Raw genomic sequence first — 16431 nt, 5'->3', positions numbered from 1 at the left:
TCTCGGGGGATCCCCACCCCCCAAGCAGTCCCTCTTCAGCTGCCCCTGTGGCCTAGGAGCCTGCTTTCTATTTGGTGCAGGAAATATTCTACTCCATCAGAGTGCTTCCAGGCCCTCCTGCCCCAGACAAAGGCAGAGGAGAAATCTGCTTCCACTCTCACACTCTGTAAAACCTTCACACAGAGCAGGGGTGGAGGGGAAGGCAAGATGGGGAAGCAGGGGAGGAGGAGGAGAGAACTTTGGCGTATGCCCCCTGCCCTGCCTCAGCGCCCCCCGCCTCGTCTCTCTGGCGTCCTGTTAGGGCAGCTGCCCACCCTCGTGCCATCTTTCAGCTGCAAGCCCCCATCTCTGCATCCCACCCACCAGCGTTCTTTTGCATCAGTGTGAGAAAGCAATTTGCATCCAACCAGCAGGATTAAGATAGATGGAGGCAGCCTGCCTTCTCATCTCAGAAACCCCTTTCATCTTGCAGAGGCCACTGTGCAGAAGGCGGATAGAGCGGTTTTGTTTTAATGTGGCCCCTGCAGGCTGGGTTTCAGATTTGTGGTCCATCTGCCTTAGAGACGCCGGGTGAGTGTACAGCTGGGAATGCTGCAGGCTGAGGACCCAACACCCTTGAACCCTTCCCACATGGCCTCTAGCTCCTGCACAGGGCAGCTGTTTTAAGTCAGAGGGAGGACCAGGTCTGTTTCCAATACCTGGGGTGGGCGTGGGGCACCAGAGCAGTGCTATGGAAAATGGGACCCAGGTCTCAGAGGCATCTGGACTGCTGCTCTCTCCCAGGGTTTCTCCTCTGGGATGGAAAGCTATCAGAAGAGTGGAGAAGCCAAGAACTGGGCCTGTCCCAGAGCTGAGTGCCATCTTTGCCAACCTCAGTGTCTTTACCTGCAAAATAGGTATTTAATATTACTGGGCTCTCAGAGTTGTTGGGATAATTAAATAATAATAGCTGGTGCTTTAATAGCTCTCATGACATGCCAGTCATTCCAAGTGCTTTACATATAAGAACTCATTTAATCCTTACAACACTCTTAGTTATTACTCTCCCCATTTTTCAGAGGAGGACACTGAGGCTCAGAAAGCTTAAGCAATTTGTCCAAGTTCACAAAGCTGGTGAGTGACAGAGCTGAGATTTGAACCCAAGGAATCTGGCCCCAGAGTCTATGCCCTTAGGCTCTGGGGCTTTAAGACCTGGGGCAGTGCCCGGCACCAGGAGGCACTCATCAAAGGTAGATCATGTTCTGGTATCTGAGTCACTGAGCAGGATTCCTGGCTCCACCTGGGAGGTGAGCTCCAGCAGCGGTGATCCAGGTGACTCTCTGGCCACCTCACCATCTCCTTCCCCTGGTTGGCAGCCCTTCCAGTCATCCAGGTGCTGCTTCCATCCATGCACTTAGCACCTGGGGCTGCTGGCAACTCTTCCCTCCCATATCCCAGCACTTAACATAGTTCTTGATATATAATAGCTGCTTAATGTTTACTTAAAGGTTGTTTCTTCTTTGTGTTGCACGGGAGCCAAGAGGTTCACTGGGGAGGCGGTGAGTCTATCGCTGGGTGGCCTTGCCCTCCTCCTGGTGGCCTGGGCCAGAGACCGCCCTTTCTAATCTGTTCTTCTGCCTTGTCAGCTCCTGTCTCAAGCAGGCTGTTTTGAGGGCCTTTAAAAAATATCTTTATAACTGTTATTGTCTTCCAGCACAAAGCAAACCATGCTTTTTAAAAAGGAATTTGAACATTACAGAAACTTTGAAAATGAAAGTCCTCTATAACCTGCTCTTCTAAGTGTGGTTCCTGGTTTGGCATCCCCTGGGAACTTGTCAGAAATGCAGAGTCTCAGGCCCCTCCCACCCTGACCTGCCGAATGAGAACCTGCATTTAACCGGATCCCACTGACTCATAGGCACCTGAGAGAGTGAAGAGCTGGCTGCAACCCTCCTCCCCACAAGCCCAGCTAAGACAACAGTGCCACTGGTTTTGTGTACGCTTAAGAGCCTTTTATTTTTTATTATAAATTTTATTTATTTATTTATTTATTTTTGCCTGCATTGGGTCTTCATTGCTGCGTGCAGGGTTTCTCTAGTTGCGGCGAGCGGGGGCTACTCTTTGTTGCGGCAGGCAGCCTTCTCATTGCAGTGGCTTCTCTTGTTGCGGAGCACGGGCTCTAGGCACGTGGGCCTCAGTAGTTGTGGCACGCGGGCTCAGTAGTTGTGGCACGTGGGCTTAGTAGTTGTGGTGCACGGGCTCAGTTGCTCCGCGGCACATGGGATCTTCCCGGACCAGGGCTCGAACCTGTGTCCCCTGCATTGGCAGGCGGATTCTTAGCCACTGCGCCCCCAGGGAAGTCCCAAGAGCCTTTTAAAAAGCGCACTCTTCTAACCTCTTCCAGTAATTACCTGCAGTTTTCAGGCCTCATCTAAAACCAAAATCCTCGTCAACGTCATTCAGCAGGAAGCTAATAAAGACATCATTATCTTGTCTGTCGGCTGCCACACTTGCCCACTCTCCAACCCCAGCAGCCATGGTGATGGTTCTAAAACATAAACCAGATCACATCACTCTCCCACTTAGACGCCTGCGGTGCCTAAGAGTAGGTGCCTTTCCACCGCCCTGGGAGCACTGTCGCCCGCCCTCTACTTCCTGCTCCCTGCTCCTGACATGTTGACCTTCTCTCTTGGTCCGTCTGGGTCTTTGCACTCTGCTTCTGTGCCTGGATGTCCTTTCCTCCTTCCTCCCCGGCTGGTTCCTTTTCATCCTTCACATCTCGGCTTAAATATCACCTCCTCAGAGGCTTGGGATGAAATGACCACGTGGGGAAAGCATGCCCTTGCTGCCGGTGCTCTATCACAGCTCACGTCCATCACCAGCCGTGGTCAGGACTGTCTCCCTGGACGAGTGTAAACCGCACGAGGGCAGGGATCCTCCTGCCCACTCACTCTCTCTTGGATCACAGTACTTGACACAGCATTTCACTAAATATCTGTTGAATGAATGCCTGCTTTCTGGAGACCAGGCATATGAGTGTCATCACCTTGTTTGTATTGACTTGTTGAAATTATAAAAATAATAGATGCTAATTGATATTTTTTAAAACTCTACAGGAAGGAATAAATGAAAAGTAACATCCTTTTTCCCCTCAGTTCCTTCCAACTGTAAGTAAACACTGATAACAGCTTATTTTGTCACCTTTCAAAATTGTAGAACACTTTAAAAGCCACACTAATAAGATCGTGCTATAATTATTAATTCTATTCTTCAACTTGCTTTTCTTTAAAATTGTGGTAAAATCCACATACCATAAAATGTACCATGTTAACCATTTTTAAGTGTACAGTTCAGTCGGGTTAAGTATATTCAGGTTATGTGTGGCCAGCCGGTCTCCAGAACTTTTTCATCTTGCAGAACTGAAACTTTACCTCTGTGAAACTCTAACTCCCCATTTTCCCTCCCCAAGTCCCTGGCAACCACCCTTCTACTTTCTGTTTCTATGAGTTTGAACTACTGGCTTTTTGAACTTAACTATACACCTTCCCACTGGGGCCTGTGGGATCTAGCGCGCTATTCCTACAGCCACATGGTATTCCTCAGAGGCTACAGCTGATATTTAACCAGTGATATGAAGGTGGCTCATGGTTTGGGGTGACTACAAACAATGCTGCAACACCAGTGTTAAACCCCCAGACCCGGGAGGTCAAAGGGTACACACTTCCATTCTGCCAAACTGCTGTGCATGGAATCTGACCAGTCAAGCCTCCCACCCACAGAGGAAGAGGGGGCTCTTCCCAATGCAAACCAAGTAAATACCGTCCCATCCCAGGGACAGGCCTTGAAGGGAGGGGAGAAGCCTAGGGGGTGAGCTGGTGGCGAGAAGGGAATCGAGCTGCTAGGTGTATACACAAGAGGAAGTCAAGTTCAAAAGCCATATAATGAGTTGACTTGGGAAGGAGCTCGTTGCTGTGGCAACCCAATTCCCCTGCTGTCAGGAGCTGGTTTCTTCTTCCTTCTGCACCTGGTGGGAGCGCCTCTCCCCTCAACATTACTTGAGAAAGACAGAGTTCGGTGTTCTTTTACTGAGGTCAGTGCACCGTTTCCGACAGTGACTCCCCATCACTGACACACTGTGATTCTCAGATGTCCTCTCCAGGCGAGGAGCTGGCTGGGCCCCATTCCCTGGACAGATGCCCCGGGTATGTCGCCTAAGACCCTGATGTAATGGGGCCCCCAGCGGTGCCAGGTGGGCCGAGCCCCCAGGGAGACTGTTCTGTTCCCTTCACAAGAAAAGGTTTTCTAGATTTTTGTTTTTTAAGAATGCCAAAGGTCAAGGTCAGGGGACGCTTGCTTGAGCAGGCCTCTTAACCCAGTCTTGGGTTGTGAGTCACTTTGCTCTGCTTCCTCCAGGGTAGTTAACCCTGAAAGTGCTGACTGGGATAGAGCTGGGAGCGGGGGCGGCGGATGGGTGACAGAATTAAGTTAAATTATTTTCACCTGTCCCTGCATCCCCGCTAGACACACGGTTTACGTGCCCTCCTCCGATCCCTGTAACCGCTCAGGAAGGTGGGAATTACCATCCCCATCGCTGGAAGAGTGAAACCTGAGGCTCCGAAGCTTAAGTGCTTTGCCCAAGATCTCAGAGCGGGAGTATGAACGGGCCTCTGCCTGTGTCTCAAGGTCGTGGCCCCCGACCCCCCAACACCCCCTCCAGGGGGACAATTTACAGATGCGAACCAGGCAGCAGAGGGCCGGCTCCTTCTCTGGGACGTGATGGCAGCCAACTTTAAAGCTCCCCCTAGGCAAAGGGGTCTGTGGGGACTTGACCCCCCAGCGTCCCCTGTCCCTTCTTCCTTTAATCAGGCAGTGGGTTAAGTGGGGAACACATGGGACCCATACCAGCCGTGGCTCCTGACCTGGTCTGAACCCCAGCCTCAAAACAGAAATAGAGGCAAACAGTGCCTCTGGGTTTTGTTTGTCTGTTTTTTGTGCAAACACCTAGTGCTGTGGGGAGGACTAAGTGAACCGAGGGGCAGGCTCCCATGCCGTCACTTTTCTATTAAAATCCAACAGCCCAGGTCTCCATCCCGGGCCTGGCGGCCTTTCCCACTCCCTCTCACCTGGTGCTTCCCCTCAGCCTCTGGGCTATACGACAATATTGATTTGTACTCTTGAATTTGACATCCTCTCCCAGAGGCAGCCATCCCCGGAGCCGTTCCCAGGAGAATCGTGTTCCACTCGCACACATTTCATCTCCGCATCCCAGGCCCCCAGGAACCCTTCACCACAAGCCTCCCCCCACTCCTCCGGCAGCTGCAGAAATGTTGCTCCCAGCCTTTGGAGCACTGCCTGGGTGACAGTGGCCTGGGTAGCAGAAGCACAGATTAGTATTCAAGGAAAAATGCCAGGACAAATGTAGCTTCTGTTTCCTGTGACTGAGATGAGGAGCCCCTGCTCAACTGCAGGGAAGTGGGAAGGAATCCTGATTTGCCGATTCATGGCGCTACAGCGTCTTCCAGCTTAAACCGTCTCTCTGGGATGACTCAGTCTCTGTAGGCTACGTGCTCAGTCCTTTAAGTTTCCCCTCCTCTCTGCTGCCACTGTCCTTGATGGTGGTGGCCAGGTCTGCCGAGCGGTCACCCGTGGGCCTTCCAGAGTGCCCTGCTGACACCCACTGCTGGAATCATGCCCCGTGCATGAGGGCCACACAAGAGTGGCCTCTTTTTCCTGCCCTGAGGCTCCGAGGGCTCCCAGGTCCTTCGGCACCTCCACATCTCCTTGCCGGACAGTTATTCCAGGATCCCCTGCAGCCATGGGGAGCGAGTCATTCATCTGGCCATTTCCCCACCTCCATGTGGCTCTTCTGCCCCCCTGACCGGCTGGACACAGGTCTCGCCCAATATGGGTCTCCTCCCAGGTATTCAGATGGGAAAGAGGGTCAAGGAACAAGTGCTTTTAGCTGTCCCCTCAACCCCTGGCTTTGGCCAGAAGGAGGATTGAGACCACATGTGGGACCCCCTGTGTCCCTTGCCCCTGCCTTCCTTCACGACTGTCCTGGGGCCATACCCAGCGCACCATATCCTGCTTTCCTTCACTCCAAGCTCATTACAAAACTCTGGGTGACCTAGTCAACCAGGCCTGGCCCTGGGTATGTTAATGTATGCTTCAGTTATTTAGAAAATCCTTTTCTCTCTTGACGAAGATTGGCTTTCAAGGTTATTCCCTTGTTTTACACTCAAGAACATTTTTTTGGGTGTTCAGAGCTGAGCACTTCCTCTTTGCATTGCTAATCTTCTCCAGGCAGAAGAGGAGGGAGGTCACCCGAGAAAGCACATGGATGTCTTTCAACGGGCATCTCCCCCGCCCACCCACTGACGCTGAAGCGTGTTTGAGGTCCTCCCAGCCCTGAAGTTCTGTGAGTCTGTGCATTCTGTCCTTTCAACCCTGTTGATGTAGGACCAACTGTTTCATTAGCAGTTTTGTTTTTTTCAAGGACCTTTCCTTTAAACGATATTGCTTTAGTTTCTGCCATAGCTGTCCTCCCCTGTATAGTCAAACTTCCTGGGAGAGTTGTTCCTACTGCTTCAGAACCCACCAAGGTCAACCAACAACCTCTCTATTTCTAAATCCAAGCCCTGGATTCATTTCCTAGGGCTGCTGTGACAGAGTGCCACAAACTTGATAGCCTAAAACAAAAAAACGAAAAAAGAGACAAATGTATTCTCTTACAGTTCTGGAGGCCAGAAACCTGAAATCAAGTTGTTGGACAGGATAGGTTCCTTCTGGAACCTTCCGAGGGAGAAGCCATCCCACACCTCTCTCCCACTCCTGGTGTCCCTTGGCTCAGGGATGCATCACTCCAGTCTCTGCATCAGGCTTCATGTGCTTGCCCTGGGTGTGTCTCTGTGTCTCAAATCTCCTTTTCTTTTAATAAAAATCCAAGGACATCACTGGGTTTAGGACCCACCCTAGATCCAGGATGATCTCATCCTGAGATCCTTAACTTCATTGTATCTGCAAAGATCCAATTTCCAAAAAGGTCGAAGTCCCAGATGTTGAGGGTTAACTTGGACATATCTTTTTGGAAGACACCATTCAACCCATGTTTTCAGCCCTCAGCTTGACCTTTCTGCAGCATTTGGCACTCTTGCTCACTTTCTCTTGGAAACTGTCCTTTCCATTGGCTTCCAGGATGCCAAGCTCTCCAGGTTACTCTCCTACCTCTCTGGCTGATCCTCCACAAGCTCCTCTACTGGTTCCTCTCCTTCTGCCCAGCCCTGCAAGGTGAAGGTCCCTAAGATTCTGTCCTGTCCTTAGCTCTCTTCTCCTCTCAGTCTCCCTCAGCCAATCACATTTGTTCCCACGGTCTTCAACAAAGAGAGCGGAGTCATCCTGGGATGTAAGAGGCCACATTATTGCAAATTTTAGGGCTAGGATGGGTCTTTGACTCAACCTGATGGTCATGGGACAGGAATATTATACAGTCAGAAGAGTGACAAAAGGAACATAAGATTTCTCTGGTCTTGGTGTTTGGGATGGATTGGATTGGAGAAAGAGATTAGAAAACTGGGGACCCTTTGGCAAGTTACAGCTATAATCCAGGTATGTGATGAGAAGGGCTCAGACTAGGATGCTACCGAGAGAGAGAGGGGAGAAGAGAATTCATGTTTCACGGGACATCTGTTGTTTGCCACTTCATATATGCTTCAGTTCTCACAACAACCCTGTGAGAAATATAGTCTTACTTCCATGTTACAGAATAAAAAAGCTCAGAGAGGTTAAATGACCTATCCAAGGTCACACAGCAAGTTAGTGGCCATGCTGATATAAACCCAGCTGTCTCTGAGTCTAGAAATCAGATGGAAGGAATGAATCTGTGAAATAATTTAATATAAGCCTTGGCAGGACTTTCTGATGGAACAGATATAGGGGGTGAAAAAGAGCAAGGGATGTAATGCCCTGAAGAAAAATGGGGAAATTTGGAGGGTGAGTTAGTGCGGGTGGTCAGTGGTAGGAAGATAATGAAAATATGGTTTCCATCATGTTGAGTCCAGGATGGGAGAGATGTCAAGTGGACAGGTGGAAATATTGGACTGGGGTCAGGAAGGGAGATAGGGATTTGAGGGGCACCAGTAAAAAGGGGGAGTGGTCTACTGAGTGGTCAAGGGGCTGGAGGTGAGGACCGAGGCTGTGACTGGTGATCGTGGGAGTGCCCCGCCTGCTTTATCTAAAAGGTACTGCTGCATTTAAGGTTCCCTCCCCATGTCCTTCAGAAAGATATTGTCTTCCTTTCTGATTTCTTCCTCTTAACGCCATTTCTCAAGGGGGGAAGGAGAGTTGGGGAGGCACTAGAGGTAATGAAGCTCCCAGCAAAGCTCTTGTCGGCAGGCAGCCGGGGGAGCAGGTGGGCGGCTGCAACTTCCCTGGCTCCACTGGTGTGGAGGGTGACTGGTAGCGGGGGAGGGGGAGCTGATCCAGGGAGTGCCAGGCAAGGAGGTGGTAGCAGGGTAGCCTGTGCTCCAAATCCACTTGCCTGACAAGTTAGAGCTTTGTCAAGTGTTGGTGGTAATGGAGCTGGCGTTTGAGATTTCAGCTTTTTTTTTTTTTTTTTTTTTAAGTGAGATCCAGGAGAGACCAGGATGGAAAGACAGCAGAACCACTATGAACCAAACTCTTGTTTTTCCCTTTTGCAATGAGCTGGTTTGCCCCCAGGCTGCTGTTGCAACCACATAATTGCAACCAGATTTCTTTTTTTTTTTTTTTTCCGAAGGGCTCCATCCCAGATACCATGCATTCTGCCACCTCTGCACTTCTGCCCTTTTTTAAAAAAAAAAAATTATTTTTAAAAATATTTTATTTATTTATTATCTCCCTATCCTTATTTGGCTGTGCCCGGTCTTAGTTGCAGCACGCAGGATCTTCGTTGTCCTGTGCTGGATCTTTAGTTGCAGCATGTGGGATCTTTTACTTGCAGCAAACGGGTTCTAGTTCCTTGACCAGGGATCGAACCTGGCCCCCTGCATTGGGAGCGCGGAGTCTTAACCGCTGGACCACCAGGGAAGTCCTGCACCCAGAGTTCTTTCTTGTTCCACATTACAAAACAGATTCCAGGAGGACCTGAGAACACAGTGTGTATCCAGCTGAGACATCCCCTGGGTTCCTCCGTATCAGGGCGTCCATTGGCATTCTCTTAAACTCCCCCCAAGCACAGGGGTCTTGCACAGATAAGGCCCCCTCCCCTCCTTACCCTTCAGAGCTCAGTGGGTGAAATGTCCCTACTTTTGCCAAGCCTTCCCTGACCTGCCTGAACAGCTTACCCCTCACCCATGCACTGATTCTCATACCTCCCCTTTGTAATTTCACATTTCTCCACGAGATTATCTGATTAACATTCGCTCTCCACTGGGGTCGGAAGCTCGGCAAGGGCAGGGACCCTGCCTGCTTTGGCTCTGACAGTAAGCGCTGTGCCTGCTCACAGCCATCTGGGGTCTTCTGTCTGACTTTGCTCTCAGACATCCAGATTCCTCCATTACCAGGGCTCCTCCTCAGGCACTGGGGAGGAGGTTATAAACCCTCCAAACTTATTTGCAGTGTTTTATGCGCATGTGCAAATGTGCACTCAGGGGGAGGGATCCACAGTTTTCATCAGATTCAAGGTTAAAGATTCTTTCCTGTGCAGAATCCTCCACAGTAATCACCTGGCTTCCTGGCTGGCCTCTCAATCTTCCTTGATTCTCCTACCTGTCCTTTGCCTGTTCTCTTTTCCATGCCACCCTCTCTAATTATTGAGACCCTACCTGGTGGGATATCTGTTGTCTTTGTTTGCCCATCATCCTTCTATCCTTCTTTCTACTTAAGGCAATATAAATTCTCTTTTTCTTTTAGGAACTGCAACACACACACACACACACACACACACACACACACACACACAGTGGGGCTGCCAGTGAAATGACCCCAATCGGGTGAGCACGTGACCTGTTCTAGCCAATAAGAGTGTCCCATGTCCCCAGATCTCATGATTGGTTGGGTGGAAGTGGGAAGGTATGTAACTCACACGTGACCACTCAGAAGCTTTTTCGGGTTTTGAAACAGATGTTGGAGGGAAAGGTGGCAAGGACATGGCAGGTGGCAGGACAGAAGTCCTGGCTAATTCCTGGAGCTGCTGCCTGTGAGGATAATGCAAGTTCACACCCCTGCTGGTGGCCATCTTTGCTACCACATCAGGGGACATCCCTTGAGAAGGAGGCCAACAGAGAGGAAAACTGAGCTGAGTGAGAGAGAGAGAGAGGGTGTGGGGAAGAGAGGAAGGGAGAGTCCGCCTGATGGCAGAGCTTTTGAGCTGTTGGATCCAGTTATGACTGAAAGCCTTAGCAATCCCTGAAATTTTCCACTTAAAAGGCCAGAATGGGGCTTCCCTGGTGGCACAGTGGTTAAGAATCCACCTGCCAATGCAGGGGACACGGGTTCGAGCCCTGGTCTGGGAAGATCCCACATGCCGCAGAGCAACTAAGCCCGTGCGCCCCAACTACTGAGCCTGCGCTCTAGAGTCTGTGAGCCACAACTACTGAGCCCACGTGCCACAACTACTGAAGCCTGCGTGCCTAGAGCCCATGCTTCGCAACAAGAGAAGCCACTGCAATGAGAAACCCATACACCACAACGAAGAGTAGCCCCTCGCTCGCCACAACTAGAGAAAGCGTGCAGCAGCGAAGACCCAATGCAGACAAAAAAAAAAAGACAAAGGCCAGAATGTTCCCCTATTTTTTTGCTCAAATCAATTGAGTTGGATTTCTGTCATTTACAACTAAAAAGGCTCTTACCAATTGTCTTAGCTTGGGCTGCTAAAACAAAATACCATAGACTCTGTGGCTTAAACAACAGACGTTTATTTCTCACAGTTCTGGAGGCTGGAAGGCCAAGATCAAAGTGCCGGCTGATTTATTTCCTGGTGAGAGCTCTTCCTGGCTTGCAAATGGCTGCCTTCTCACTGTGTCCTCACATGGCCTTTTCTTGGGGTGCGCAGGTGGAGAGAGAGAGAAGCAAGCTCTCTGGTGTCTCATGACCTCATCTAAACATAATTACCTCCCAAGGCACCATCTACAAATGCCATCACATGGGTTAGGGCCTCAACACACGAATTTTGGGTGAAGACAAGTCAGCCCATAACACCAATAGTCCAACCTAATCTTTAAAATGTTCATATCTTTCTGGACTTCCCTGACGGTCCAGTGGTTAAGACTCCGAACTTCCACTACAGGGGGCAAGGGTTTGATCCCTGGTCGAGGAACTAAGATCCCACATGCCGAGTGGCGTGGCCAAAAAAAAAAAATTGTTCATATCTTTCTTATGACTTCCTAGTTGCAAATAATAGAAAGCCCAACTGAAATGGCTGTTAAAGGGAATTTATTGGTTCTTATAATCAAACGGTTTAAGAGTATCTTAACTTCAAGCAAGGCTTGATCAAGTCCCCAACAACATCACCTGATTCTCACACTTTCTGTTTCAGCTCTGATTCTTCTGAGCTGGCTCCAGTCTCAGGAGGGCTTTGCCCAAGCAACCCCAAGGTGGCTGCCGGCAGCTCATGGAGCTGTGTGCTTCCCAGGTCAAGTCTAGGAGGGGGATGGGAGAGGCTCTACCAATAGCTCCAAACAAAGAATAAAGACCTTCCTTCCCAGAAATCCTGGCTAATGACTTTTTACATCCCATTGATTGTTCTTGCCTCCCTGAATGAACCACTGTGGCCAGGGAGATGGGATACGGTGATTGGTTAAAGCCAGGTGGGGCCCATCTGTGGAGGTGGGGCTGGGATCCGTACCTCCTAAACCAGCAAAGTTTAGGTTGGAAGCTTAGGATGTTATCAGGAGGGTTGACAGAACAGTTGCTTAAACAGATAGGGATTTACTTTCTTGCACACCTAGAAGCCTCGAGGTTGGTGTTGGTTCAGCAAGTCAGTGATGCCCTTGGGAACGCATGCTCTCGCTGTCTTCCTGACTCATCAGCCTTAGAGCACTGGTTTGCATTCTCATACTTGTCACCTCGTGATCCCAAGAGAGTGGCTGCAGCTCCAGATGATGCATCTGCATTCAAGGCAGGGAGAGAGGAGGAAGAGCCCAGATGCTACCCACCTGATCTGTTTCCTTTAGTCAGGAAAGCAAAACTTTTTCCAGAAGTCCCCACAGCAGACTTCTGCTTAGGTCCTGTTTTTGTTTTGATTTTTTAAAAAAACACATTTCTTAAGGAGCCACACAGGTAGAAGAGGAACACAATTTTGCATTTTCCCCATTCAAAGTGGACGATATTGCATCTCAGCATTTCATAAAGCCTAATTTTTATTTTTGGCCGTGCGGCACGGCATGAGGGATCTTAGTTCCCCCACCAGGGATCGAACCCATGCCCCCTGCAGTGGAAGCTTGGAGTCTTAACCACTGGACCACCAGGGAAGTCCCTGCATCTCAGCATTTCAGATGAAGATGTCAAATACAAAACTGAGTGAAACATTGCACGCATCTCTCCTGCTGAAAACTAGATCATATGTGGACCCTTAGCTGCAAGGGAGGTTGGGAAAGCAGGAAAGAGGGCTGTCCAATAGGGTTAGACTAATCATGATCCATACCCTGGGGGAAGAGGGAGCATGTGCTTTGGTGGTGGAGGGTCCCCGATACTGTCAGCAATGTTCCTTAAACACACTCAACTTTTCCCACCTCTACATATTAGCTCAGGTTTTTTCCACCTGCCTGAAACTTGCTCTTCCCCATCTCTGATTGTCAAAGTCCTATCTACACTTCAAAATCTCTTCCACATGCCCTGAACCCCCAGTGAGAAGTGAAGACTTCTTCAGCCTCTCAGAGCATCTTCTGCCTTTGTTCTGGGACTTAATTCTATCCTATGGCTGGTCCCGTGCATGAGGCACAGCTTTGTGGCCAGACAGGCATTGGCTCCAGGGGTGCCTGTGATCGGTGACTTAACATCTCTCTAGGGCCTCAATTTCCTCGTTTATAAAATGGGAGTAATAATAGAACCTGCCTCATAGAGTTGCTGTGGGTGTTAAATAGGATAATCTACGTCAAATATTTAGCCTAGTGCCCGTCCCATAGCCGGCACATAATTGTTAGCCTTTATTATTCTTACTGCCCTGTTCGCCCCATCACCTCCCTCAGGCTCTGCCTTCCTCAGCCTTGCATACTCTGCCACTTTTCTTAAAATTGATATATAATTCACATACCATAAAACTCACTGTTTACGTTACCACCCACTCACTTTCCTGTCTCAACCCACTTTGCTTCAACTTCAGTTTTCAATATGGGGTTGAGAGTCTCTGGGGCCATCAGCAGGTCATTCGCCTGCCCACTCACCGGCCTGTAGCCTTGGTCACTTGCATTTCCTGGGAGAGGCCATCTCACCTATTTCCTCTCCCAGAGTCCCCCTTGGAGGGGGGAGAGGGTGGAGAAGATAGACCCTGGGGAAGACTTCCATAGGCAAACCAGTTACAGGAAGACCTCCTTTTCTGGAACTAGTGGGTAGGAGTGGCCTTAAGGCTCCCATAAGAATCTTTTTTGTTGTTGTTGGATGTGCATCTAAAACAGATTTGGAGCTTACCTGCAACAGCTAGAGACCCCACTGTAAATAAGTAAGGAAAACTAACTGTCTGCTTTGTCCCCACCCCCCCGACCCCAACTCCCCACGCACTGGGTGGGGTGGAACGCAAGCAGGAAATACTAATGATGATGATTACAAAGAGCTCGCCGGGACCTGAAGAAGCCGCCCAGAAGTTTGCTAATCAGGCTACCTGCTGCAGCTCCGCAGCAGGTAGAGAGAGGCTGGTGCTGATGCACCTGCTTTAAGGATGCCTCTGGACAAGTCAGGAGCTCACAATTTGCTCCCACTGTCTCATCAACGTCTGCGGAGTGGTTCGCTCAGGACTCCTGGCTCCTGGCTCCGCTCGTGAAGAAGCTGAGAAGCAGCAGCCTTGGCCGCCGCCCAGCGGCCCCGTCTGTAATCTTCCTGCTCAACGTGGCTCACAGCAGATCTTAGCAGCAGCAGCAAGAGGCAGGCTCAGGCTCAGGCTGCCCCGAGAAGCCAGCCCTACAACTTGTGACTCAGCAGGGGAGGTGGCGGGTGGGACTCTGGCCTGAGGGGCCAGCACTGCTAATAACCGAGTGCTTTTGAGCAGAAGACAGGAAGTTGAGTCCCGAGAACAAGACTGGCAGCGGAATTTCAATCTAATGAATTCACAGTAATCCTCCCTATGGGTTTAGGCAAGCAGATCCCCTGCTTCTTGCTTCCTAAAATGCAGCCTGAACCAAGGTCTAGATTCCACGGCCAAACGATCCCTCTTTTCCTTTTCGGCCGCCCGCCTCCACCCCTACGCCCACCCCCAAGCCCGAGCAATTATACAGGAGCGTCCAGAGAGATACGGGTGGAGATTTTCCTTTATTTGTTTTTACTTTGGAGAGAAAGGGCTAGAGCAAAAAAATGATGCCAAACACACCAGGCCTCAGAATGACCCCTGCATGTGCAGGACCCTGATGGGCGCTCACTCTGGATCTGGTGACTGACAAATGTGCCCCCCGAAGAGAATGACCCCACAACTGCAAAAGCCCCCTTGACCCTCCCCCTTTTTCTTAATTTCAAGGCCCTCACCCACACCCATCCCGGGTAGCCTTGTCACTCCCAATAAGTGGATCTCCTAGCAAATTGGGCTTTTACCTCCGTGGGCTCAGATCCCACCCCCAACCCCCAAATAAACATGCATCGCCTAGAGATAAAGGGAAATTGACACAGGATGCTGGAACGTGGAGAGACCACATGCTTTATTTTTCATCATCCTCCAGCTTGGGAGAAAGGTTGCCCTCCATCATACCAATGAGAGACAGGAAAAGGTGGTGAGGCCGCACCACCTTTCCCATTTCCCCAGGGGCCTGTGCCCATACCGCTGCTCACGCCCTGGCCCTGCCTGATTTTAAATAAACCCGGCAAGAAGCCTTCTACGTCTTCTCTCTGGAAAAAGACATTTGGGAGCTAGCAGATGTAGGGTTCAACCGAACTTTTAAACCAATCTTCTTACTCAGTTTCTGTTCAACCCAAAGGTCCATCTTGCTCTCCGAAGGAGATTTCTGATGCTTGAAGCCCCCAAACCTGGCTCCGTTGAGCAATCTGTGGGCCCCGTTGAATATTTTTAGTTGTAACCACCCAGCCTCCCTACATCCTCCCAGAGCCGTCTTGGGTTTCTCTCAGCATCTTCCCCCATGGTCTGCCGTGGTGCCCTGATGTGGAAGTGCCCAGGGTGGCAGGGGAAGTGTCAGGTGCCCTTGCTTTCTGTCCTCTCTTCATCAGCCGTCTGGGCATTGCTGATGGCTCGAAGCTGCCCCTGGGCTGCAGGCTTCACCGATAGGACCAAGCGTTTTCGGAACGTCTCACAGAGCACGATGTACACAAAGGGGTTGAGGCAGCTGTTGGCATAGCCCAAGCTGATGGCCGCGTTGTACAGGTAGACAAAGGTGAGCGTCGGGCGGCTGATGGACAGCTGGGTCAGCTGAAGCACGTAGTAGGGCGCCCAGCACACAAAGAAAACCAGGCAGATAGCGATGGCCGTGCGGGTCACCCTCTTTGTCCGCAGCCGGATGCTGCGTTGAGAGGCGGGGGCCACGGAGGATGTCATGCGCTGCAGGATCCTCACATACGCGGCCGTGATGACCACGAAGGGCAGGGCAAAGGCCAGGAAAAACTGGTACAGGGTGAACCAGTAGAGGTCAGTGTCTGGGTTGGGCAGGCGGATGCCACAGCCCACGGTGCCTCCTGGGAAGGGGATAAGCCTGGCGTAGAGCCACACGGGGGTGATGCTGATGAAGGACAGGGCCCACAGGAGGCAGATCACCAGGGTGGCCACAGAGGGCTTCCGGAACTTGGTGGAGGAGATGGGGTGGACGGTGGCCAGGTAGCGGTCAATGGCCATGGCGGTCAGGATGTAGGTGCTGGTGAACTGACTGTTGGCGTCCATGGCCGTGATGAGGGTGCACATGGTCTCTCCAAAGTGCCAGACACCATTGCCCATGAGCTGGTGGATCATGAAGGGCATGCCCAGGAGAAAGAGGAGGTCCACCACCGAGAGGTTGATGATGAAGATGTCGGGCACGTTGCTGAACCAGTGCAGCTTGGATTTCTTCACCACCGCGAAGATGACCACGGAGTTCCCAATGATGCCCAGGAGGCAGATAGTACCGAACACCGAAGGCATGATGATGTTGATGTAAGAGACGCTCCCTGTGCGAGGCGGCAACCCTGGGGACAGAAGGAGCGAGCGTCGACCATTTGACATGCACTCTGCTCTCTGAGGACTGACCTCCTACTGGCGTGCTCAGCCTCCAGCCGTGAGCCTGCCCCCCATTCATCCTCCTGCCATTTCAGCTCAGGGCCCATCATTCATCTGGAATCCCCCATGCCACACTC

The 16431-nt window shown here is 50.8% G+C and overlaps 1 protein-coding gene across 1 annotated transcript in view; it reads right to left on the bottom strand.

The window, feature by feature from the left end:
* Positions 1-13861: 13861 nt before the first annotated feature.
* MCHR1 (melanin concentrating hormone receptor 1) overlaps positions 13862-16431 on the bottom strand; it is a 33006-nt gene continuing 30436 nt past the window's right edge. Inside the window, exon 2 of the mRNA XM_082351513.1 lies at positions 13862-16263. Within this exon, the coding sequence (XP_082207639.1) occupies positions 15284-16263 (980 nt within the window). The 3' untranslated portion in view covers positions 13862-15283. The remainder of the gene's footprint in view (positions 16264-16431) is intronic.

The sequence above is a fragment of the Balaenoptera borealis genome (assembly GCF_965194805.1).
Source record: "Balaenoptera borealis genome assembly, chromosome: 13".
Classification (NCBI taxonomy): domain Eukaryota; kingdom Metazoa; phylum Chordata; class Mammalia; order Artiodactyla; family Balaenopteridae; genus Balaenoptera; species Balaenoptera borealis.
This window is presented reverse-complemented; position numbering and strand designations above follow the sequence as displayed.